The 26306-nt window shown below is 45.2% G+C and overlaps 2 protein-coding genes across 5 annotated transcripts in view; both read right to left on the bottom strand.

Moving 5' to 3' along the window:
- Positions 1 to 11139, bottom strand: part of ZNF880 (zinc finger protein 880) — a 100441-nt gene extending 89302 nt beyond the window's left edge. Inside the window, exon 1 of the mRNA XM_031660197.1 lies at positions 11041 to 11139. The gene's annotated coding sequence lies outside the window, so the exon portion shown is untranslated. The remainder of the gene's footprint in view (positions 1 to 11040) is intronic.
- Positions 1746 to 26306, bottom strand: ZNF766 (zinc finger protein 766). Of its 4 annotated transcripts, none has more exons than XM_003916043.4 (5): positions 26046 to 26306; positions 17532 to 17613; positions 12214 to 12340; positions 11041 to 11169; positions 1746 to 4123 (listed from the first exon to the last, which is right to left on the bottom strand). In XM_003916043.4, exons 2-5 carry the CDS (start codon positions 17592 to 17594, stop codon positions 2991 to 2993), a joined length of 1452 nt encoding a protein of 483 aa, XP_003916092.1. In that variant the 5' UTR covers positions 17595 to 17613; positions 26046 to 26306; the 3' UTR covers positions 1746 to 2990. The 4 variants fall into 4 exon arrangements, with proteins under 4 accessions (XP_003916092.1, XP_009193411.1, XP_021786096.1 ...); XM_009195147.3 differs by lacking the exon at positions 26046 to 26306 and adding an exon at positions 20089 to 20367; XM_021930404.1 differs by lacking the exon at positions 11041 to 11169.

Below are 26306 nucleotides of genomic sequence, written 5' to 3'. Positions count from 1 at the left end.
GAACCAGCTGGGGAAGTCTACCCTGCTCTCCCCAGAAAGCCTCATTATGGGTAAACATTTTCAGATCACGTTACTGAATGGCATCGTCATTCTCAATATCCGAACCAAACTTCAGGTGGATGTCAAAGCAGCTCCAGAAGAGTGATCAAAAGTTCAAATTACCAAAAATGTTATGAGGGTGAAAATATGAAGTTTCTAGTTAATCTACCAAAGGAAAACAAAATTCCCATTCTGTGTGTTCATCCTTAAGAGAACATTTCTGAACATTAATATTTTCAAATTATGTCACTGAGCACTACAAGGTCAATAGCAAGATTGTTACAATATTTTCATTCTGAAGTCCACACTTTGTCCTATTTTCCATATTACTGTATTTTTGCTTCCTGAAAATGAAGGTGCCTGCCATGGGTCTTATTTGGCACACAAGCAAAAGGCACATAGAAACATAATACAGTGCATGTTCATCAACAATGATGAACATAGAGGGTATATGATGATGAAGTTGTGCTGTTATGTGATTTTCACTTTACCCGCATAAGCATTTTAGGGCAGAGTAGAGAGGTAAGCCAAGTGCGGTGGCTCACACCTATAATCCCAGCACTTTGGGAGGCTGAGGTGAGCGGATCACCTGAGGTCGGGAGTTCGAGACCAGCCTCATCGACATGGAGAAACCTTGTCTCTACTAAAAATACAAAATTAGCCGGGCATGGTGGCATATGCCTGTAATCCCAGCTACTTTGGAGGCTGACACAGGAGAATCGCTTGAACCTGGAAGGCGGAAGTTGCAGTGAGCCGATATCACACCATTGAACTCCAGCCGGGGCAACAAGAGCGAAACTCCGTCACAAAACAAAAAACAAAAAACAGAAACAAAAACAAAGAGTAGAGAGAATAACTTAAGTACTATTACCCAAAATTATCCTTACCCAAGTATATATACCCAAAAGTGTGTCATTTCATTTCACACACAAAATTATTGTGGATGCTTCAACCTTAAAAATCCTGGTCAGGCATGGTGGCTCACGCCTATAATCTTAGCACTTTGGGAGCCCAAGGCGGCTGGATCACCTGAGGTCAGGAGTTCGAGACCAGCCTGGCCAACATGGTGAAACCCCGACTCTACTAAAAATACAAAAAATTTGCCGGGTGTGGTGGTGTATGCCTGTAATCCCAGTTACTTGGGAGGCATAGACAGGAGAATCACTTGAACCCGGGAGGCAGAGGTTGCAGTGAGCCAAGATCGTGCCACTGCACTCCAGCCTGAGCAACAGAGCAAAACTTCATCTCAAAAAAAAAAAAAAGGAATACTATGCAGCCATAAAAAGGATGAGTTCATGTTCTTTGCAGGGACATAGATGCAGCTGGAAACCATCATTCTCAGCAAACTATCACAGTGACAGAAAACCAAACACCCCATGTTCTCACTCATAGGTGGCAACTGAACAATGAGAACACCTGGACACAGGGCGGGAAACATCACACACCAGGGCCTGTCGGGAGGTGGAGGCTGGGGGAGGGATAGCATTAGGAGAAATACCTAATGTAAATGACGAGTTGATAGGTGTGGCAAACCAACATGGCACATGTATACCTAGGTAATAAACCTGCATGTTGTGCACATGTACCCTAGAATTTTAAGTATAATAAAAAAAAAAAACAAAAATAAAATGCTAATGGTGCCTCATTATTGTCTGCTATAAAGTATCCTCTTGAGATAAACAATATGGTAGAAAGAAGGTGAATCATTCACACTTTGGAAAATTTCAACTTTATTGTTCCAAACATGAGAACTATGGACATTCTAAATCAAACAGAAGCAAATTATGCCAGCAGTTAAACATGAATCCTACTCAAGAACATGTTCCATTGGTAGTTTCGATTAAACTCTCTACTCTGATGTAACTGTTCTCTCTTCCATTTCAAAAATAAGAGTACTTTTTAATCAGTCTTTGCTAAACAGGAGCTATTGCTATTCAATGGAGAAGGTGGCCACCATTTCCCCTGCATTGTCTCTACGTAATCAGTCCCTAATGACTTGACTCTCTTCCCATAAAAATCCCTGTGTCCTAAAGTCATGGCATGCTGTATTTCATGGTCACTTGTAGAGCACAGCAGCACTGTGCCCGTCAGGAAAATAGTGTGCTAACTGCAATAAGCATGATGACTACCATCACGGTTTTGTTATTCTCTGTCCATCTCCATGGCCTCTAAATCAGACAATCTTTAATTTCAAAAAGGAAGAGTCCTTATTCTTCCAGGAAATTGGATAGAAACGCTCCTCAGCTAATGAAGTCAGCCCTGTCATCTGACTGATTCTTTCCCAGAGACCACAGTGAAAGGCCTGTAGGGAAGGCACATGAAGAGATTTCAAAGTTCAGGTTGAAGTCATAAAAACTAGCCTTTTTTTTTGCTTTCTTTTGAGACAGGGACTCACTCTGTCACCCAAGCTGGAGTACAAATGGCAAGATCAGAGCTCACTGCTCAAACTCTCCAACTCCTGGGCTTAAGCAATCCTCTTGCTTCGGCCACTCGAGTAGCTGGAACTACAGACACATGCCAAGGGCTTGGGTTTTTTATTTTGTAGAGATAGGCCTTGCTATGTAGCCCATGCTGATCTTGATCTCATGGCATCAAGTGACCCTCCTGTCTTGGTTTTCTATTGTGCTGAGATTATAGGCATGAACCACTGCACCTGGCCTTTCAAATCCAAATAATTACATTTTTAATAACCCGAATATAACAGACCATTTCCACGTGTCCTTGCACCCTTTATACACATCATATCATCAGGTTCAACAGATTTTGACTTGTTAGCCTTGGCACACACCATCCATTTGTGTGGTTTCACCAAAGACGAATGTTTTGATGTCTACTGATTTGGTAGGTGTCGATACAGCCTGTGCCATAGATAGTATATTTAAATGATTTCTTTCTAGTATGGACTCTTGGATGTTGATTAATGCTAGAACTCATGATAGAGTTTGCCAAACTCAGTTTGTAAGGACTCTCTCATGAATGCTTCTCTGATGCTGTACAAGCCATGAGCTGTGCCTAAAGACCTTACCGCACACACGGCATTTGTAAGGTTTCTCTCCAGTATGGATTCTCTGATGATTTGCAAGGTGTGAATTCTGAGTGAAGACTTTGCCACACTCATTACATTTGTAAGGTTTCTCTCCAGTGTGAATTTTCTGATGTCGTGCAAGGTGTGAAACTTGAGTGAAGACTTTGCCACATTCATGACATTTGTAAGGTTTCTCTCCATTATGATTTCTCTGATGAACTGTTAGGGAGAACTTGTGCCTAAAAGCCTTGTCACATTCTTTACATTTGTAAGGTTTCTCTCCAGTGTGGATTAACAGATGGGTGGTGAGGCTTGAATGCCCACTAAATTCTTTGCCACATTTATTACATTTGTAAAGTTTCTCTCCTGTATGAATTCTCCAATGTTGTGCTAGGTATGAACTGCTACTATAAACCTTGCCACATTCGTTACATTTATGAGGTTTCTCTCCAGTATGAATTTTCTGATGTCGTACAAGGTATGTAATACGACTGAAGACCTTGCCACACTCATTACATTTGTAAGGACTCTCTCCAGTATGCAGTTTCTCATGTCGTGCAAGGTATGCAATTCGATTGAAGAGCTTGCCACATTCTTTACATTTGTAAGGTTTCTCTCCCGGACGAATTTTCCAGTGTTCTGCAAGGCCTGACTTGTACCTGAAGGCTTTACCACATTGATGACATCTGTTAGGTTTATCTGCAGTGTGGATTACTTGATGATTAGGAAGGCTTGAAGACACTCTGAAGACCTTGCCCTGCTCATTACATTCGTAAGGTTTTCTCCTAATGTGTGCTTTCTGTTCTTGTGACAGCAATGGAAAATCAACAAAATCATTCCTGTGTTTATAAAAAATGTGGGTTTTGACCCCAGAATAAAATATTTGAAGTGGTGAAACTGAAGAACTGTGGCTGATGAACTTTTCAACTTGATTACATTCATAAATCTTCCCTTCACATTGAAATATCTCCAGTTCTGGCAGAGGTAACTGAAAGGTTAATCCAAGTTGATTTGTAATAGGCTTGTTTCCTGCTTTGCTTCTCATTGCACAGCACCTCCCTAGGAAAGCAAGTAAAGAGTGTAATTGGAACCCATGGTTCTGGTATGTTTAGACCCTGACGGAGGGACTGGAATCTGCCTCATCTGACTTAGACACTAGAAGAAATATCAGCATACTTCGTATTATCACACTGGCAGTGGAGAAAACCCAAAAGGTGGGGTGATGCACTGAGCAGTGGGGAATCTGCAGGAGTCAGCTGAGTTTGAGAGGGATTATGAGCAGAAAAATACAACAGAAATTGAAAGCTTCTAAGAAAAAGCAGGATGAGCTTCTCAGGGAAAATAAGACACTTAAGAGCAGCTGCATAGGCCAGGTGCAGTGGCTGTAATCCCAGCACTTTGGAAGGGCGAGGCGGGTGGATCACTTGAGGTCAGGAGTTCGAGACCAGCCTGGCCAACAAGGTGAAACCCCATCTCCACCTAAAAATACAAAAATTAGCCAAGTATGGTGGCATGTGCCTGTAATCCCAGCTACTCAGGAAGCTGAGGCAGGAGAACTGCTTGAACCTGGGAGGCAGAGGTTGCGGTGAGCTGAGACTATGCCACTGCACTCCAGCCTGAGTGATAGAATGAGACTACGTTTCCAAAAAATAAAAATAAAAGCCGGGTGCGGTGGCTCACGCCTGTAATCCCAGCACTTTGGGAGGCCAAGGCAGGTGGATCATGAGGTCAGGAATTCAAGACCAGCCTGACCAACATGGTGAAACCCTGACTCTACTAAAAATACAAAAAAAAAAAAAAAAAAAAAATTAGCCGGGTGTGATGACGGTGTGTGTGCCTGTAATCCTAGCTACTCAGCAGGCTGAGGCAGGAGAAGAATCACTTGAACCCGGGAGGCGGAGGTTGCAGTGAGCCAAGATCATGCCACTGCACACTGCACTCCACCTTGGGCGACAGAGTGAGACTCCATCTCAAAATAAATAAATAAAAGTAAATAAATAAATAAAAATAAAAGGAAAATTAGAAAATATCTTGATATAAAAGAAAATATAAATATAACAGCAGAACTCATGAAATGCAACAAAAATAGTGCTGGAAGGGATACTGTAATGATGTATGCATACATGAAAAATAAAGAAATGGCTGGGTGGCTCACACCTGTAATCTCAGCACTTTGGGAGGCTGAGGTGGGAGGATCTCTTGAAGCCAGGAGTTGCAGACCAGCCTAGGCAACAAAATAAGATCCCCTATCTCTAAACAAAATAAATAAAATAAAATACATTCCTGTTTTAATTAGTGAGGCACAGTGTCGTGTGCTTGTAGTCCCAACTACTCAGGAGGCTAAAGTGAGATCATCACTGGATCCCAGGATCTATAATCATGCCGCTGCACTCAAGCCTAAGTGACACAGTGAGACCCTATCTCTTAAAAAATAAATAACTACCATCCTGGCTAACATAGTGAAACCCCGTCTCTACTAAAAATACAAAAAACTAGCCGGGCGTGGTGGCGGGCGCCTGTAGTCCCAGTTACTCGGAGGCTGAGGCGGGAGAATGGCGTGAACCCGGGAAGTGGAGCTTGCAGTGAGCCGAGATCGCGCCACTGCACTCCAGCCTGGGCGACAGAGCGAGACTCCGTCTCAAAAAAAAAAAAAAATAAAAAAAAAAAAAAATAACTAAACTAGAATAAAATAACATATAAAAAAACCTAACTTTATACCTCAAAAAGAAAAACATGAACATGGCTGGGCGCAGCGGCTTACGTCTATAATCCCAGCACTTTGGGAGGCCGAGGCAGGCGGACTGCCTGAACTCAGGATTTCACGACTAGCCTGAGCAACACGATGTAGCCTCATCTCTACTAAAATTCAAAAAATTAGCCGGGCATGGTGGCGTGCGCCCATAGTCCCAGCTACTTGGGAGGTTGAGGCAGGAGAATTGCTTGAACCTGAGAGGCAGAGGTTGCAGTGAGCTGAGATCGTACCACTGCACTCCAGCCTGGGTGACAGAGCAGGACTCCGTCTAAAAAAAAAAAGAAAAAGAAAAAAATGAACACAAAGATAGCAGAAAGAAAAAATAAAGGTTATAAAATAAAGAAAACAGCAGAGAAGCACTAGAGAAAGTCAGGAAAGTAAGAGTTCACACTTTGAATAAGACTGACAAATCCTTACCTAGATAAACTAGAAAAAAGAAACATGAAGCATACGACCGAAAAAACTACAATGAGAAAGGTAAAAGAGGACATTACAAACAAGTCTATACAAATAAAAATGGAAGTTAAATGAGACTCAACAATTACATAACAAAAAATATGATAACCAAGAAAAAAATGGATAAATTTGTAGATAGACACCACTTACCAAGACTTAACGATGAAGAAGTAGAAAATCTAAACACACCAGTAACAAATAAGAAGACCGAATCAGTTATCAAATACCTACCAACTAAAACGGCAATGGACCAGATAACTTCAGTGTAAAATTCTATCAAATATTGAAAAAGATTTAACACTAATCCTCCTCAAAACATGCCATAGGCTTGATGAGGAGAACCACTTCTACACTCATTCAGTGAGGCCGGTGTTACCTTGAAAGCAGAGGCAAAGGCCCTAAAGAAAACCGCAGGGCAGGCTGGGCACGGTGGCTCACACCTGTAATCCCAGCACTTAGGGAGGCTGAGGCAGGCAGATCACCTGAAGTCAGGAGTTCGAGACCAGCTTGGCCAACATAGTGAAACCCTGTCTCTATTGAAAATATAAAAGTTACCCGGGTATGGTGAGAGGTACCTGTAGTCTCAGCTACTTGGGAGGTTGAGAGAGGAGAATCACTTGAACCCAGGAGACGGAGGCTGTAGTGGGCCGAGATCACACCACTGCACTCCAGCTTGGGCCACAGAGTGAGACTTCATCTTAAAACAAAACAAAACAAAACTGCAGAGCAATATTACTGATTAAGCTAATGCAAAAATCCTCAACCAAATGGTAGCAAAATAAATTTAGCAGCGTAGTAAAATGGATCACACCTCATGACCAAGCAAAATTTATTTCAGGAATACAAGAAGGATGCAACTTTGGAACATCGGTCCATGTAAAACCCCACAATAACAGAATAAAGAAAAAGAAATCCATGCAATCATCTCAGCTGATGCAGAAAAACATTTGAAAGGCCGGGCGCGGTGGCTCAAGCCTGTAATCCCAGCACTTTGGGAGGCCGAGATGGCGGATCACAAGGTCAGGAGATCAAGACTATCCTGGCTAACACGGTGAAACCCCGCCTCTACTAAAAATACAAAAATCTAGCCGGGCGAGGTGGCGGTGCCTGTAGTCCCAGCTACCTCGGGAGGCTGAGGAGAATGGCGTGAAACCTGGGAGGCGGAGCTTGCAGTGAGCTGGAGATCCCAGCCACTGCACTCCAGCCTGGGCGACAGAGGGAGACTCCGCCTCAAAAAAAAAAAAAAAAAAAAAAAAAAAAAAAAAAGAAAACATTTGAAAAACCTCAGCAATCATTATGATAAAAACACTCGCCAGGCATGGCGGCTCATGCCTATGATCCAAATACTTTGGAAGGCCAAGATAGGGGGATCACTTGAGATCAGGAATTCCAGACTGGCCTGGCTAACATAGCGAAACTCCACCTCTACAAAAAATACAAAATCAGTCAAGCATGTGGCCTGTGGTCACAGCTATTCAGGAGGTTGAGGTGGGAGGACCATTTGAGCCTGGGAGGTAGAGGTTGCAGTGAGCCGAAATCGAGATCATGACAGCAAGAGACACTCCCTCAAAAGAAAAAGAAAACAATACTCAACACACTAGGAATACAAGGAACCTGCTTAATAGAGGCCATATATAAAAAGCCGAAAGGCAACATACTCAATATTGAAAGAATGAAGGCTTTTCCTTTATAATTAGGGGGGGAAAAAAAAGCCCGCTGGGATTCTTTCTTTTTTTTTTTTTAATTGAGGGCTTCCGGGATCCAGGTCTTTCTTGACTTTCTGGTCTTACGTCATCTAAGTGCAGGGGTACCCACTTGTGCTTATTTGCTCTCTTTCACTGATTACTGACTGGGCGCACATCCATTATTTCTATTCAGAATACCTCCCTAGGTATCCAGGGAGGACATGTTCCAGGCTCCTCTGTGTGGTGTTATGATACACACATACATTGGTTTTTGTCCGCAGTTCCTGGCTCATAACTCCCATAGCCCTTGCTGCAGTCTTTGGTTATGTTGGCTTAGGCCTTCTGTGCAGGCCTTAAGAAAAATAACCTCTCCAACCTTCTCCTCCTCTCCTTTCACCTGCTCTAAGGCAGGACTCTATAACTTCCCCCCCACCTTTCTGATTGCTGGTCTTACGACCTCCCCAGAGAGGGTCCTGCTGTATACCCTGGGGGAAGGAATGCTGATGTCACAAAGCTTCCATCAAAACCCAAGAGGATTAGGTTCCAAGAGCTTCGGGATGTCGGAACACATGGCGGTTTCCTAGAGAGTGGCACGCCCAGGGAGGGCATGGAAGTTCCACAGTTCTTCCCCCATACCTGTCCCATATGTCCCTTCATTTGTATCATTTGCAATATCCTTCATAATAAACTGGTAAACGTCAGTGTTTCTGGGAGTTCTGTGAGCTGCTCCAACAAATTAATTGGACCCAAAGAGGGGATCGTGGAAACCTCAACTGGAAGCCAGTTGGTCAGAAGTTCTGGGGACCCAGACTTGCAACTAGTGGGAAGTGGGGCAAGTCTTGGAGACTGAGCCCTAAACCTGTGGGACCTGGCTCTATCTCCAGGTAGTGTTGGAAGTGAGTTGGAGGACACCCAGCTGCTGTCTGCTGCTTGGTGCATGGGGAAAAACCCCCACATCTTTGGTCAGAGAAGCCTTCTTCTGTGTTGGTAATTGCGGTGGTGTGAGAGCAGAGGAAAAACATGGTTTGCGAGTTTTGTGCTAAAAAACCCTAAGATATCAAAATGTGTGATGCTCAAGTCCCTTACTATTGGCCTTCATATCCATGGTTTCTGTATCTGCAGATATAGAAAGCCCAGAAAGACCAGGCCATGGTTAGAAGCATGGAATTGTCAGCACCAACCACCATCCTCCAGGAAGGGTACAGGGGCTGGAGATTGAGTTAATATCAATCATGTCTATGTAATGAAGCCTCCATAAAAATTCCTGAGAGCTTTCTTTTTTTAGATTTTTTTTTGAGATGGAGTCTCGCTGTGTCGCCCAGGCTGGAGTGCAGTGGCCGGATCTCAGCTCACTGCAAGCTCCGCCTCCCGGGTTCACGCCATTCTCTGGCCTCAGCCTCCCGAGTAGCTGGGACTACAGGCGCCCGCCACCTCGCCCGGCTAGTTTTTTGTATTTCTTAATAGAGACGGGGTTTCACCGTGTTAGCCAGGATGGTCTCGATCTCCTGACCTCGTGATCCGCCCGTCTCGGCCTCCCAAAGTGCTGGGATTACAGGCTTGAGCCACCGCGCCCGGCGAGAGCTTTCAAATGCTGAACACATGCGGTGGGACTGGAGGGTGGCACAGCCAGTGAATCTCCCCACGTGCCTACCCTGTGACTCTCCTCATCTGGCTGTCCATCTGTATCCTTGGAAACATCCTTCATCATGAAGCAATGAACATAACGAAGTGTTTCACTGAGTTTTGTGAGCCACCCTAGCAAAGTAACCAAACAGAAGAAGGGGGTCAAGGGAACCCTGACTTGTGGCTGGTCAGGTGGAAAAGTGACTACCCACTACTGGCAACTGGTGGCTTAGGTGGGGGACAGGCTTGGGAACTCAACCCTTAGCCTGTGGGATGCGACTCTAACTCAGGTAGACAGTGTCACGAATGAATTGCAGGAAACCCCAAAACTGGTTTTTGGTGGGGAGAAATCTCCACACATTTTGGTGACCAGAAATGAAGCATTCTGTGCCAAGCAGCATGTGAGAGTAAAAAAATCACTGACTTTTTCCCACCTCAAACAGACCTGAACAGGCAAAGTGGGCTTGAAACAGCTCTATGCAGTTTCCAGGCCCCAGAAGCAAAAGACAACAACCTATGTTTTCCCTTCTCCCCATCAGGTCTTCCCAGTACAGGAAATGGGCGGATCATGAATAGGTCAAGGAGGCAGGTCTATGCAGACCTCAGCTCTGATGTATAAGGACAGAGAACTGAGCAACAGATAAAATCCCATACAGAAAGAGACCACAGGGGAAAGAAACTCCTTTGAAATGGCACTCCCTTTGCCCCTCAGAATCAAGGAACTAAAGAGTTGACACAAGCCACATGACAGGATACTGTCCATCATGATAAAAGGCTTTGATTTTGCTTCTGTTTGGGCTGCAGTAACACTGGAGGGCAAAAACATAAAACTATTACACATCTAAATGAAAGGGTGGGCTGGGCGCAGTGGCTGACGCCATAATCCCAGCACTTTGGGATGCCGAGGTGGGCAGCTCATGAGGTAAAGAGACTGAGACCATCCTGGCTAACAAGGTGAAATCCCGTCTCTACTAAAAATACAAAAATTAGCTGGGCGTGCTACTGGGGAGGCTGAGGCAGGGGAATCACTTGAATCCAGGAGGCAGAGGTTGCAGTGAGCTGAGATCGCACCACTGCACTCCAGCCCGGAGACAGAGCGAGACTCTCTTTCTGAATAAATAAATAAGCAAATAAATAAATAAAGGACATGGTGACAGGTGCGGGAAAAGAAAGATTTCTCGTAAGAACTCACAGGATTTCAACTCCTATTTCTCCACACAGTTCTCCCACTTATAGAGAGTTTCCCAAACACTATTTAATAGTGTGGCTCTGGTGGGCATGGGGCACGTGCCTATAATCACATCACTTTGGGAGGCCAAAGCAGGAGGACTGCTGAAGCCCAGGAGTTCAAGGCTGCAGTGAGCTGTGATGGCCACTGAACTCCAGCGTGGGGGACAGAGACTGTGTCAAAAAAAAAAAAAAAAAAGTGTGGCTTCCACTCTGTCCATCTGAGCTCTTACCTGTGTTGATATCTTTGATACCTTCCCACCTAACCGGATTTTTTGCTACTTTCATTTCATTCTCCACAGTCCAGGGCTCTGTCCTTTGCTTCATCATGGAGATAATACTCAGATCAGGAAGACATATCCCTGTTTATAAAAGAAAGAATCAAGATGTGCTGTGATGTCTCCAAAATCCAAGCCCTCTGTTTAGGCAGGAGAGACGATATTAAAAATTAATCCTTTTACGCCAGTTAGAATGGCGATCATTAAAAAGTCAGGAAACAACAGATGCTGGAGACAATGTGGAGAAACAGGAACGCTTTTACACTGTTGGTGGGAGTGTAAATTAGTTCAACCATTGTGGAAGACAACGTGGCAATTCCTCAAGGATCTAGAACCAGAAATACCATTTGACCCAGCAACCCCATTACTGGGTATATACTCAAAGGATTATAAGTCATTCTACTATAAATTTAAAAAAAAAAAACGAATCAAGAATTCAAGAAAAACGTTTCACAAATTCACCCACAGAGTGTCTCCTTCTGAATGCTTAGGGAACCCTGTAATAATTGGATATCGAACTCTCTTCCAAGAACTACAGAATCAAAATCACAGGGGTAGAAAACAGGGAACTGGATATTTTAAAAGTTTGTCATAAGGTTTTACACACACGTAAGCCCAGGTACCAACCCAAAGGTGCATCATGAAGGAGACAGAAGATCTGAAGAAAGGGGGCATTTCAAGTCCAGAAAGTATACGGGAGCTTTTCATTTCTGAGTCAACAGGCTTTCTTTTTTTTTGAGACAGAATCTTGCTCTGTTGCCCAGGCTGGAGTGCAATGGCATGATCTCAGCTCCCTGCAACCTCTGCCTCCTGGGTTCAAGCAGTTCTCTTGTCTCAGCCTCCCGTGTAGCTGAGATTACAGGCATATGCCGCCATGCCTGGCTAATTTTTGTATTTTTAGTAGAGATGGGGTTTCATCATGTTGGTCAGATTGGTCTCGAACTCCTGACCTCAAGCAATCCACCCACCTCGGCCTCCCAAAGTGCTGGGATTAGAGGCCACTGCGCCCAGCCAAGTCAACAGGGTTTCAATCTCAGTCAAGCAATGCAGGGGCTCCCAAGAGGCACACAAGGGAAAATGCAGAGATACTAAGGGCAGACCCCAACTTCTGAGGGGCATTATCCTTACCTAGGGAGACCAGGTTCCTGTAGTTCTCCAACATCACATCCCTGTATAAAGCCTTCTGCACAGGGTCCAGGCATTTCCACTCCTCCTGAGAGAATTCTATGGCCACGTCCCTGAATGTCAAGTGTCCCTAAAATGAAAGATGCATTTGACCAACAGGGTATGGAGAGAGTAATTATGTTCACACAAAACGAGAAGAGGGTTGTAAGGATTGACTCAACTGAAGTGCTGACGTGAACATTCTGACATATCCACATTAAGGTATTTTTGAGCTAGTTATGTGTCTGTGATTGAGTTTTATTATACTTTTCCACAAAAAGTTATGATAGTCTTTTTTTTTTTTGAGACGGAGTCTCGCTCTGTCACCCAGGCTGGAGTACAGTGGCGCGATCTCCGCTCACTGCAAGCTCCGCCTCCCGGGTTCGTGCCATTCTCCTGCCTCAGCCTCCCGAGTAGCAGGGACTACAGGCGCCGCCACCTCGCCCGGCTAATTTTTTTGTATTTTAAGTAGAGACGGGGTTTCACCGTATTAGCCAGGATGGTCTCGGTCTCCTGACCTCGTGATCCGCCCGTCTCAGCCTCCCAAAGTGCTGGGATTACAGGCTTGAGCCACCGCGCCTGGCCATGATAGTCTTTAAAGCAGTGTAGATTTTCCATTCAGTATCTACCTGAGCTAGAATACAAGTGTCTCTGAAGACACCAACTACTTGTATTCTAGCTCAGGTAGATAATGCGTATCAGTTGGTGTGTTGAACATAATACCTAACACTTCTATAGAGATAACTGTGGGTTAATTTTGTGTCTGGGCATTAGAATCAAACCTAAAGAATCAAACTGTTAAGTAACAGATCAGCATCAAAAGTAAACTGACAATTACCTGAGTAAAGTTAAGTTCATGAACAAAAACCTAAATCTGCATAAAAGGTCATTATATATGCATATACACGTATCCTCCTCGTAATACATTACTATTCTTACTGTCATTAACTCATTAATGTGATAGTGTAGAACACATTTTTTTTTGACAGAGTCTCCAATCTGTCACCCAGGCTGGAGTGCAGTGGCGCGATCTCCGCTCACTGCAACCTCTGCCTTCCAGATTCAAGTAATTCTCCTGCCTTAGCCTCCCGAGCAGCTAGGATTATAGGCATGCGCCATCATACCTGGCTAATTTTTATATTTTTAGTAGAGACAGGGTTTCACCAAACCCTGGTTGGCCAGGCTGGTCTTGAACTCTTGACCTCATGTGAGCCACCCTTCTCGGCCTCCCAAAACACTGGGATTACAGGCGTGAGCCCCGTGCCCGGCCCAATAGTGTAGAACACTTATAAGGTCATGGAAAGTATTTCAGATGTAATTTCAACTGTTCAAAAATATAAATTTTTTGTTTTTGACATGGAGTTTTGCTCTCGCTGCCCAGGCTCAAGTGCAATGGTGCGATCTCAGTTCACCACAACCTCTGCCTCCCAGGTTCAAGGGATTCTCCTGCCTAGCCTCCCGAGTAGCTAGGATTACAGGTATGTGCCACCACACCCAGCTAATCTTGTATTTTTAGTAGAGACAGCGTTTCTCCATTGGTCAGGTTGGTCTCAAACTCCCGACCCCAGGTGATATGCCCGCCTCGGCCTCCCAAAGTGCTGGGATTACAGGCATGAGCCAACACGCATGGCCAAAAGTATTGGCTAACGCCTGTAATCCCATCACTTTGGGAGGCCGAGGCGGGCAGATCACGGGGTCAGGAGACCAAGACCATCCTGGCCAACACGGTGAAACCCCATCTCTATTAAAAATATAATAATTAGCTGGGTGTGGCGGCGCACGCCTGTAGTCCCAGCTACTCAGGAGGCTGAGGCAGGAGAATCACTTGAACCCGGGAGGTGGAGGCTGCAGTGAACCGTGATCACGCCACTGCACTCCAGTCTGGGCGACAGAGCGAGACTCTGTTTCAAAAAAATAAAAAATTAAATTAAAATTAAAATAAAAAAATTCATATAAAATGATGTTGTACCTTAACTATAGGCTTGCTTATCCATGCACTCATGCAAACACATCACAGGTACACACTTACACACACTTAGCTTATAAAGTAATAAACATATGCACTTTACATATAAATTAAATAAAGAGTTGTCTCTCACTGACTATTTTTTAGATGACATTTGTCATCTTTTTAAAAAAAAAATCTTACAGACCAGGTCTTGCTATGTTGTTCAGGTTGGGGTGCAGTGAGTAATCACAGCACAGTACAGCTTTGAACTCCTGATCTCAAATGATCCTCCCTCCTCAGCCTCCCAAGAAACTGGGACTAATGGTGCACATACGGCCCGGCAGTCATTATTATTTTTGCTAATGTGTATTTCAGCATGTTTGCAACAATAAAAATGTATAAATAGTACTCAGTTTAGTTTACAAACATTACTGTATATTAAGCTATTAAAAAAAAAAAGTAGACTGGCTGGGCACGGTGGCTCACGCCTATAATCCCAACACTTTGGGAGGCTGAGGCGGGCAGATCACCTGAAGTCAGGAGTTTGAGACCGGCCTGGCCAATATGGTGAAACTCTGTCTCTACTAAAAATGCAAAAATTAGCTAGGCCTGATGGCGGGCGCCTGTAATCCCAGCTACTCGGGAGGCTGAGGTAGGAGAATTGTTTGAACCCAGGAGATGGAGGTTGCACTGAGCCGAGATCACATCACTGCACTCCAGCCTAGACAAAAGAGTGAGACTCCGTCTCAAAAAAAAAAAAAAAAAAAAAAGGAGATCATGAAAAAAACATAGAAACTTGAACTCCAGTCACAAATACCTATTTTCAAAAATATAAATATAATCTGTTTTAAAATTTATGTGAGGTCTCACTATATTGCCCAGGGTGGTCTCAAACTTAAGAGATCCTCCCATCTCAGCCTCCCAAGAAGGTCAAGAAGCTCAAATTACAGGCTTATACTACTACACTAACCCATTGCTTTGTCCATTAAAATTTAGATTATTCTCTACAGTGAGAATTACAAACCACTGCTCAAATTGAAATCAGAGAAGACACAAACGGAAAAATATCCCATGCTCATGGATAAGAAGAATCAATATAATTAAAATGATCATACTGCCCAAAGAATTTACAGACTGAATGCTAATCCTAACGATGTTCTTTGCAGAAAGAGAAAAAACTATTTTAAAATTCATATGCAACCAAAAAAGAGCCTGAATAGCCAAGGCAATCCTAAGCAAAAAGAACAAAGCTGGAGGCATCAAGTTATCCAACTTCAAACTATACCACAAGGCTACAGTAACCAAAACAATATGGTACTGGTACAAAAACAGGCACAAAGACCAATGGAACAGAATAGTCAGCTCAGAAATAAGGCCGCACATCTATGACCAACTGATCTTTGACAAAGCTGACAAAAACAAGCAATGGGGAAAAGACTCCCTATTTCATAAACAGTGCTGGATAACCGGCTAGCCACATGCAGAAGATTGAAGCTGGACACCTTCCTTACACGATATACAAAAATCAACTCAAGATGGATTAAAGACTTCAATGTAAAACCCAAAACTATAAAAACCTTGGAAGACAACTCAGATAATACCATCCTGGACACAGGAATGGGCAAAGATTTCACAACAAAGACACCAAAAGCAATCGTAACAAAAACAACAATTGACAAGCGGTATCCAATTAAGAGCTTCTGCACAGCAAAACAAACTATCAACAGAGTGAGCAGACAACCTACAGAATGGGAGAAAATTTTTGCAAACTATGCATCTAACAAAGGTCTACTATCCAGCATCTATAAGGAACTTAAACAAATTTACAAGAGAAAAACAACCCCATTAAAAAAGTGGGCAAAGGGCCAGGTGTAGTGACTCATGCTTATAATCCCAGCACTTTGGGACACCGAGGCAGGTGGATCACCTGAGATCAGAAGTTGCGAGACCAGCCCGGCCACCACGGTGAAACCCCGTCTCTACTAAAAATACAAAAATTAGCTGAGTGTGCTGGCAGGAGCCTGTAATCCCAGCTACTAGGGAGGCTGAGACAGGAGAATCGCTTGAACTCAGGAGACAGAAGTTGCAGTGAGCTGAGATCGCACCATTGCACTCCCTCCTGGGCGACAAGAGCGAAATTCCTTCTCAAACAAACAAACGAAAAAAGTGGGCAAGGGACATGAACAGACACCTATCGAATGAAGACATACATGTAGCCAACAAGCATATGGAAAAAAAGCTCATTATCGGCCGGGCGCGGTGGCTCAAGCCTGTAATCCCAGCACTTTGGGAGGCCGAGACGGGCGGATCACGAGGTCAGGAGATCGAGACCATCCTGGCTAACACGGTGAAACCCCGTCTCTACTAAAAAATACAAAAAACTAGCCGGGCGAGGTGGCGGGCGCCTGTAGTCCCAGCTACTCGGGAGGCTGAGGCAGGAGAATGGTCTAAACCCGGGAGGCGGAGCTTGCAGTGAGCTGAGATCCGGCCACTGCACCCCAGCCTGGGCGACAGAGCAAGACTCTGTCTCAAAAAAAAAAAAAAAAAAAGCTCATTATCACTGATCATTAGAGAAATGCAAATCAAAACCACAATGAGATACCATCTCATTAGTCAGAATGGCTATTACTAAAAGTCAAAAAGGGCCAGGCGTGATCATGCCTGTAATTCCAGCACTTTGGGAGGCTGAGGTGGGTGGAGATGGTGAAACCACATCTCTACCAAAAATTCAAAAAATTGCCGGGCATAGTGGTACGCATTTGTGGTCCCAGCTACTCAAGAGGTTGAGGTGGGAGGATCGCTTGAGCCTGGGAGGTAGAGGTTGCAGTGAGCCGAGATTGCACCACTATACGCCAGCTTGGACGACAGAGCGAGATTCCTGTCTAAAAAAAAAAAAAAAAAAAAAAAAGGCACAAAATCTTCTTGATTTTTTTATTGCACAAGTTACCAGGTACTTGTGCACATTAATACGTGACTTCTGTGGGCAGCTCCTCTAATCCTGGTCCACAGAGCTGACAGTGCATCCAGATGTGACCCCTGAACAATCCCTGCTGCCCAACAGCACTGACACCACGGGGCCCTCACCCCGTCCCCATCCATGCCTGGTGTGAGCCCTTCCCAGGCCCATGCCCAGTGCCGCCTCTTCCCAAGTTCATGTCACTGGGTCACGGGGGATGGAATCTAAGTGAGATGAGAGGGACTGAGGGAAGGCATGGGTGAGTGTGAGCAAACCTGTCAGGCAGGACACTCAAGACTCAGAAGATTTTCAACTCCAGTACTCTGCATTTCAGGAAGAAATAAGAAACAGAACAATCAACTGAGAATATCACTTTACCTGAGTAAGTGGCATCCCTGACTCCTTTGCTTTCCTCTTCTGCGCTTCTCCTTCACATAACATGACTCTTTAGAAGTCAATCCTGAATGTCAAAAACATGCTGTTTAGGGTTTAGAATGAACATACTTTCTTCCTGTGCCACAACCACACACATAGGGGAGACCTCACCCTGTGGAAATACAGTCCTCTGCTGCCCACTGCAACAGAGTTGATGCTGGGACAACAAACTCCTACAGGAAGAACAAGTGAGTTTTTGGCCCCTTTCTTCAGAACCCGCTCCCCTCCTGGAGAAGCCCGAGCACACACACTGCAGCAGTGGGGAGCTGGGCTGGACTAAGATTCCCTTCAGGGCACAGACCTGGCTCTGACCAAACCCCATGCGGAGCACAGTACCCCTCACCTCTTTGTGAATCAGAGGCTGAGCTCAGCCTTCTGAAATGAGGACACGGCTTCGGTGCTCAATGCTGGATACAGAATACAGTAAAATCCCTTTATCCAAGGGGATACGTTGCAAAACCCTGAATGAATGGAACTTGGAACAGTACTAAACCCTATCTACTCCATGTAAAGGATGCACGTGACAGATGCTCACTGGCATATCCAAATTGCCAACATCAATGCTCATGTGCTTGGGGGCCATGTTAAATAAAATAAGGATTACTTAAACAAAACCACTCAGATACCAAAGATTGGATCTGATCAAAAAGACTGCTATTAAAAACAAAACAAAACACAACAAAAAAGAAGACTATCAACGGATTGATGGGCAGACAGAGTATACAGTGCATGGGGTCTGTATCCAAGGATTCAACCAATTATAGACTTAAATAATTTTTTAAAAAAAGGAAGCAACATACCAATATAAAACAGCAATAAAAGAAAAATATAAAATAAAAATAATACAAGAAAACCAGCCAGAATAACAAGTATTTATATAGCACTTATATTTAATTAGGTATTACAAGTAATCAGATGGTTTACTGTGGGGAAAAGAAAGTGCAATTAGACTGTTACTGTGTCTATGTAGAAAGAAGTAGACATAAGAGACTCCATTTTGTTCTGTACTAAAAAAATTTTTCTGCCTTGAGATGCTGTTAATCTGTAACCCTAGCCCCGACCCTGTGCTTGCAGAGACATGTGCTGTGTTGACTCAAGTCTTAATGGATTTAGGGCTATGCAGGATGTGCTTTGTTGAACAATTGCTCGAAGGCAGTATGCTTGGTAAAAGTCATCGCCATTCTCTAATCTCAAGTACCCAGGGACACAAACACTGCTCTGTCTAGGAAAGCCAGGTATTGTCCAAGGTTTCTCCCCATGTGATAGTCTGAAATGTGGCCTCGTGGGAAGGGAAAGACCTGACCGCCCCCCAGCCTGACACCCGTAAAGGGTCTGTGCTGAGGAGGATGAGTGAAAGAGGAAGGCCTCTTTGCAGTTGAGATAAGAGGAAGGCATCTGTCTCCTGCTCATCCCTGGGCAATGGAATGTCTCAGTGTATGTTCTATTTACTGAGATAGGAGAAAACCACCTTAGGGCTGGAGGTGAGACTTGCTGGTGGCAATACTGCTCTTTAATGCACCGAGATGTTTATGTATGTGCACATCAAAGCACAGCACCTTTTTCTTAAGATTGTTTATGACACAGAGACATTTGTTCACATGTTCTCCTGCTGACCCTCTCCCCACCATTACCCTATTGTCCTGTCACATCTCCCTCTCCAAGATGGTAGAGATAATGATAATAAATACTGAGGGAACTCAGAGACCAGTGCCTGTGCGGGTCCTCCGTATGCTGAGCGCCTGTCCCCTGGGCCCACTTTTCTTTCTCTATACTTTGTGTCTCTTTCTTTTCTCAAGTCTCTCCTTCCACCTGATGAGAAACGCCCACAGGTGTGGAGAGGCTGGCCCCCTTGGGTTTACAGTATATGGGGGGATGGGGAGGATGTGCATAGGTTATATGCAAATACAGTCACACATTGCTTAATAACAGGGACATGTTCTGAGAAACACATTTTCAGACCATTTCATTACAGAGTGAACTTACACAAACCAAGATAGCATAGCCTACTACACATCTGGTATATATAACATAGCTTACTGCTAAAAACCTGTAGGGCATGCTATGTCCTGAATACTATAGTCAACTGTAACAATGCTAAGTACTCGTAAGTCAAAACATATCTAAATATAGAAAAGGTACAGTAAGGCCAGGCACGGTGGCTCACGCCTGTAATCTCAACACTTTGGGAGACCAAGGCGGGTGGATCATCTGAGGTAGGGAGTTTGAGACCACCCTGGCCAACATGGGGAAACCCCGTTTCTACTAAAAACACAAAAATTAGCCGGGCATGATGGTGGGTGCCTGTAATCCCAGCTACTCGGGAGGCTGAGGCAGGAGAATCACTTGAACCCAGGAGGCAGAGGTTGCAGCGAGCTAAGATTACACCACTGCACTCCAGCCTGGGTGACAGAGTGAGACTCTGTCTCCAAAAAGAAAAAAAAATACAGTAGTCATTTGGTATAAGAGTTTTAAAAATGGTACACTTGTCTAAGGCACTTACCATGAATGGAGCTCGCAGGACTGGAAATTGCTCTGGGTGAGTCAGTGAGTGATGAATGAATGCGAAGGCCTAGGACATGACTATACACTACTACAGGCTTTATAAACACTGCACATACACGGCACATTTAGGCTACACTAACTTCACAAAAAAATACTTTTTTCTTCAGTAATAAACTAAGCTTATTTATTGCAACTGTTGTACCGTACAAACTTTTAAATTTAACTTTTTGACCCTTTTGCAACAACAGCTTAAAACACAAACATGTTGTACAGCTATACAAAAATATTTTATCTTTTTACCTTAATTCTCTAAACTTTTTCTTGTTTTCAATTTTTTAACCTTTTTAAACATCTTTCTCAACAACTAAGACACAAACACACACATCAGCCTACGCCTGCACAGGATCAGGACCATCAGTGTCACTGTCTTCCAGTGCCACATCTTGTCCCACCGGAAAGTCCTCCTATGGTAACAATGGTTTCTCCCAGACGCCTCCTGAAAGACCTGCCTGAAGCTCTCCTTTCAGAATAGTCCACGGTAGTTTGCTTGCTTTGTTTCTTTTGTCTTCCTAAATGTTCTTATGAGCAGATAATGCATCATGGACGTTCCTTTCTATTAATGAAAATCTTTAGGTGTCGGTGCCTATGTTTTCAAATCTTTTAAGGAGCTTGTCAAGGTCTGCAAAAGCTTCTGCTATATATTTAACTGTGAATTGCCTTGAGAGTTCTTTCTTTTTCTTCAGTTTCCTATTGGCTCATTCTCTCTCTTTTTTTTTTTTTTTTTTTGAGATGGAGTCTCACTCTGTTGCTCGGGCTGGAGTGCAGTGGCGCGACCTTGGCTCACTGCAACCTCCGCCTCCTGGGTTCAAGTGATTCTCCTACCTCAGCTTCCCGAGTAGCTGGGATCACAGGCATGTGCCACCACTCCCGACACCACTGACCTCAAGTGATCCACCTGCCTCGGCCTCCCAAAGTGCAGGGATTACAGATGTGTGCCACCGCGCCCAGCCAGTTCCCTATTCTCTTGCCTCTTCTTCAGCTATGCGTTCCTGTATCAGTTCCAATGACTCCTCATTAACCCATTCCTCATGAACCACCTCTAAGAGATTCTCAATGTTATCCTCCCCCACATCCAGTTAAAGCTGTCTGGTAACGCACTAGGTTTGTTTCCCCCAGCATCAGCACCAACACTGCACTATGATGTCATGACTGCTCTGAGGTAGCCAGGCAACAGGAATTTTTCAGCTCCAGTGTAATCTTATGGAACCACCATCATAGGCGTGGTCTGTTGTTGACCGAAATGTCCTTATGTGGCCGTATTATGCAATTTTATATAAGGGTCTTGCAGATCATCTGATTTGGGTAATCTTGGGGGGGATCTTGGAAGCAAATCCTATGTGATACCGAGGGATGACTATACAGGAGGACATACTGGACAAAGAGATGATTCAAGTCCTGGACAAAACTGAGTGGGACAGTGAGAGACTGCATCATCCTACTAAGAAGAGTGAGAAATTTAACACTTATGAATTCTTCATTTCTGGAACTTTCCATATAATATCCTTGGACTACTAAAACTGTGGTTGACCATGAGTAACTGGAACCTCAGAAAGTACACTGGAAGATAAGGAGCAACTACCGTAGAATCAACTTCAAATATTAATGCTGAGCCCAACCTGAGTATGTGAATAGGAATCTCAGGTAAGAGACTGGAGGCACAAGACGTGTATCTGCACTCCAATGTGAAGCCAGGGGTGAGCTCCACTCAGACAGCGCAAATCCAGCACACCCCCACCTTCTGGCTCTGCTCTATCCTTGGGTCTTGTTACCAGGATTTAGGTAGTGGAGCAGAAAGAAATATCCAGAGCAGGCAATGTGGACCACAGTGGGGGTGAGGGTGTAGCTGGAGTGTTAAATGTGGGGTGGAGAGGAACACAGAAGCCTCCAGGAAGGAGGTAATATCAGAACAAAGACTTGGGGAAGAAAAGGTGTTTGTATCTGCAGCTGACAGGCTAGAGATGTCCAGGCAGAGGGACAGCCCAGGTGGAAGCCCTGAGTCAGGAGCAACCCTGGCTCCAGAAAAGAGGCCTGTGTGGCTGCAGCAGAGGGAACGAGGGGGACACAGGCAGGAGGTGAGCTCAGAGAGGTCCTGGGGCACAGATCACACAGGGACAAGGCCGCAAACATTTTCTCCCATACCTCAAAGGAATTTCGGAAACAACAAATTTCCTCACCTGTTTTAGTAAATATGTAATTATTTATGTTAAATTAATGTACTTACAGGCTGGGCGTGGTGCCTCACGCCTGTAATCCCAGCACTTTGAGAGGCCAAGGCAGGCGGATCACAAAGTCAAGAGATCAAGACCATCCTGGCCAGCATGGTGAAACCTTGTCTCTACTAAAAATACAATTAGCCAGGCGTCGTGGTGCATGCCTGTAGTCCCAGCTACTCGGGAGGCTGAGACAGGAGAATTGCTTGAACCTGGGAGGCGGAGGTTACGCTGAGCCAAGATCGTGCCACTGCACTCCAGCTTGATGACAGAGCAAGACTCCATCTCAAAAAAAAAAAAAAAAAAAAAAAAAAACCTAATGTACTTACAATGTAATATCTTACATATTTTGACTATATGACAAGAAGTTCAGCTAAGCCCCAGAAGTACAGGGTCACCCTCATCTGAGATGTGCAGGATTGCAGGGGAATGCATTTGGGGGAGCTCAGAAAGTGGCACATACAAGGTGGAGATGCCTGTTAGGTGTCCCAGCAGAGAAGTGAGGGGACAACTGAACACAGGTTTCTAGACCTCAGGCCAGAGGTCTGCAGGGGACATGGAGACAGGTAGATGGGGTTCAAAGCCATGAGATGAGATGATAAGGAATGGTAGTGTGTGTGGACAGAGATGAGAAGAGTTTTGAGATCTAAGCCTATTCAACATAGGGAAACCCAGTCTGTAATAAAAAATTAAAAAATTACTCGGGTGTGGTGGTGTGCACCTAGAGTCCCAGCTACTTGGGAGGCTGGGGCAGGAGGACCTCCTGAGGCCAGGAGTTCGAGGCTGCAGGAAGCTATGATTGCACCATGGCACTCCAGTCTGGGTGACAGGGTGAGACTGTCTTAAAAACAAAAACAAAAATGAAAAAGACCTAAATCACGGAACACTCCCACGTTCAGAGAACATAGCTTCAGGAGATACCAGCAGAGGAAACTGGTAAGACAAAAATCTGAAACAAAGTAATCAAATAAATTTAGAGCTAAGAAAAAAGAACAGGGAATGATCAGCTGTGCAACATGTTGCTAACTCGAAAAGATGAGGATAGGAAATTCAAAATTGGACTTCGAAACACAGAGGTCACTGGTGCAGTCTGGAAAAAAAAGGATCAAAGGAATGGTGGAGGTGAAAGCTTAATTGGAAGGGGGTAAATCAAGAACTTGAGGCAAGACTGGAGACAGAGTATATAAACAAGATTTTAGTGTACTGTGTTCTCAAATGGAGCATTGAAGAGGGGTGCTAACTACAGGGAGAAAGGTAATTAATAGAATATTTTTTGTTTTAATCATGGAGGAGTAGCAAGAAATAAAGACTTCATTCTGTGCCTTTTTTTTTTTTTTTTTTTTTGGAGACACAGTCTCACTCTTGCCACCCAGGCTGGAGTGCAGTGGTGCTATGTCGGCTCATTGCAACCTCCACCTCTGGGGTTCAAGTGATTCTCCTATCTCAGCCTCCCGAGTAGCGGGAATACAGGTGCGCGTCACCACGCCCAGCTAATTTTTGTATTTTTAGTAGAGGTGGGGTTTCACCGTGTTGGTCAGGCTGGTCTGGAAGTCCTAGTCATAAGTGATCTGCCCACCTTGGCCTCCTAAAGTGCTGAGATTACGGGCATGAGCTACCGCACCCAGCCAGCGTGTCTGTGTGTGTTTTAATTGACAATACCTCCACGTGGGTACACTAACCAAAGTAATCCTCTGAAGTAAATATTGGTGATGCCACAGAGAAAGGATGCCACATTGTCCTGAGATTGTGAGTAGGGCTGGCACATGGTGCACAATTGCAGGGTCAGCAACAGCCAGGGGGAGGGACAGACCATTCCCTGTTACTACAGAGTAGAGATAGCAGGCCCTGAGACAGGTGGGTGGGCTGGTTGGAGATCTCTTCCCTTTACCGTTTGAGGTGGAAATGTACACGTGTTTTTTCCCCTGCTGAACAGTTCTCTGGCACACTCCCAGCTGGATGACCTACAATTTAACTCAATTTGGATAGTATCTACCTGGAGATAGAATCAGATCCCAGTTAAGGACTCAGTCCCACATGACTGCCCCTCACTTCAGATATGGAAAAAATTAACGGTTTCCAAAACCCACTCCTCTGTTTTGATTTGCTAGGACGGCTCTTCCATCTATATCCTTTGTCATAACCTTCATAACCAATAGTAAACCTAAGTAAAATTTTCTCTGAGTTCTGGGAACCATTCTACCAAATTGATGTGAGGAGGCTGGGCAAGGTGGCTCAAACCTGTAATCCCAGCACTTTGGGAGGCCGAGGTGGGCAGATCACCTGAGGTCTCAAGAGCTCAGGACCAGTCAGGCCAACATGGTGAAACCCTGTCTCTATTAAACCTACAAAATTAGCCAGGTGTGGTGGCGGGCACCTGTAATCCCAGCTACTCGGGAGGCTGAGGCAGGAGAATCGCTTGAACTCAGTAGGCTAAGGTTGCAGTGAGCCCAGATTTTGAGCCCCTCTCCTCTCCCAGTTTCTCTCCTTCTTCCCTCTATTCCTTCTTTTCCACCTGATCTGCTCCATCTTGCAATTTTTTCCCTTTTGTTGCTCTTTCTCTCCAATCTTTTGTCTCCAATCTCCATATATTTCTGCCTCTTTCTTCTCCCATCTGTGCTCCTCCTGTTAAATTCTCTCTTCTCTGTTATGCCCCCTTCTCCCCACTGTCTGGCAACCCCAGATCCCTGGGGTGGTTCTCCCTCTGCTCTCCTTGTCACCGGCTGCCCCCTCTTGCTGTCCCTGCACCACGCTGCTCAGTCTGCCCTGGCTCCAAATCCCTCCTCCTCTCCCCAACTTTGTCTGAAGAGCCTCCCGCTTTGCTGCCCCTCTCCCTACCTTGCAGTCCTTCATCTGTCTAGAAATACAACTTTTCTCTACATTTCTCCAGTTGCTTTTCTCTCCCTGCTACTTCCTGGGGTGCTTCTTTCACTTTGCAAATCTCTCACCGTCCCTCTACGTTGCCGTCTTGATATGGATCTCCTTCATTATTTTCTCTCTAAATTTTTCTGTTTCCTCTACCTCGCTCTCCATCTCTTTCACTACACATTCACAGGGAGGGGACTGGAATAAAATGCCCACCTCCTCAAGAGCACAGTTTCCAACGGGAGGAATTTGGGACAGAAGAACACTGGGTGCCCTACGATAGGTCCCGGCCACCTCCCCCAACACAGGATCAGGAGAAGCCGTGACTGCGAAGAGGCCTGGGGACAGAAGGGTCCAGCCCAAGGAGGTCTAGGGTGGCAGGCAGATCAGGGGTGGGGTCTGCAGAATCTCCAGGACAAGCAGAGGACACGGCCCCTCCCGATTTGCGGCTGTGGCGCTGCGCCCCCAGGGGCCGACAAGGGCGAGGCTCGGGACCCGGAGGGCGTGGATCGGGCTCGCAGGTGGGGACTTTACGTGGCGCGGGGCTAGCGGAGGGGTCACTGAAGGGTTTTAAGCAGGAAAACGACGCGAAAGCAGCTGCCTACGCGGCCCTACGGCAGAACGACCGGGGACAGAACCAGCCCTAGGGCGATTTTAACACACAGGGAAGCGAACCCCGGTATTCTGATGGGACGCGTGAATTTACTCGGGGTGGAGGGAGCGGTGCGGGGATTTCAAGGTCTGTACCGCCCCCCACATCCCGGGTACAGAAGCGTGAGGGCACCGCTAAGCGAACACTTAATCTAAACAAAGGAAAACTCACGCGCCGCAGTTGCGCCATCTCTCCACGCCATCCACTTCCGGGTCTGCAGGCGACTGCGCGCGGACCCAGAGGCCAGGCCTGGGCGGGGCCAGCGAGGTGGTGGGCGGGGCCTGAATGCTTATGGGCAGGGCCTGCGCTTCCCTCCTCCTATCTCTGGGCGTGTCTCGCTTTTCCGGAGTTTGCAAGCAACACTTGCCAGTCAGGCTGGAGCCGCTCCACGGTTTGTGACCTGGGATCTCACTAGGAGGGTCAACGTCTGTT

Source organism: Papio anubis, chromosome 20, assembly GCF_008728515.1.
Source record: "Papio anubis isolate 15944 chromosome 20, Panubis1.0, whole genome shotgun sequence".
In the NCBI taxonomy this organism is placed as follows: domain Eukaryota; kingdom Metazoa; phylum Chordata; class Mammalia; order Primates; family Cercopithecidae; genus Papio; species Papio anubis.
The sequence above is the reverse complement of the archived record's forward strand: the minus strand, read 5'-3'. Positions and strand labels throughout refer to the sequence as shown.

What these genes read in the sequence shown, in the direction of transcription:
- ZNF766 (XM_003916043.4), bottom strand. Translation starts at nt 17,594, where the DNA reads ATGTTATGTGAAGGAGAAGCGCAGAAGAGGAAAGCAAAGGAGTCAGGG. An exon ending in CAGGGATGCCACTTACTCAG is followed by an intron (nt 12,341 to 17,531) that starts GTAAAGTGATAT and finishes CTTTCATTTTAG; the next exon opens with GGACACTTGACATTCAGGGA. An exon ending in CAGGAACCTGGTCTCCCTAG is followed by an intron (nt 11,170 to 12,213) that starts GTAAGGATAATG and finishes TTTTATAAACAG; the next exon opens with GGATATGTCTTCCTGATCTG.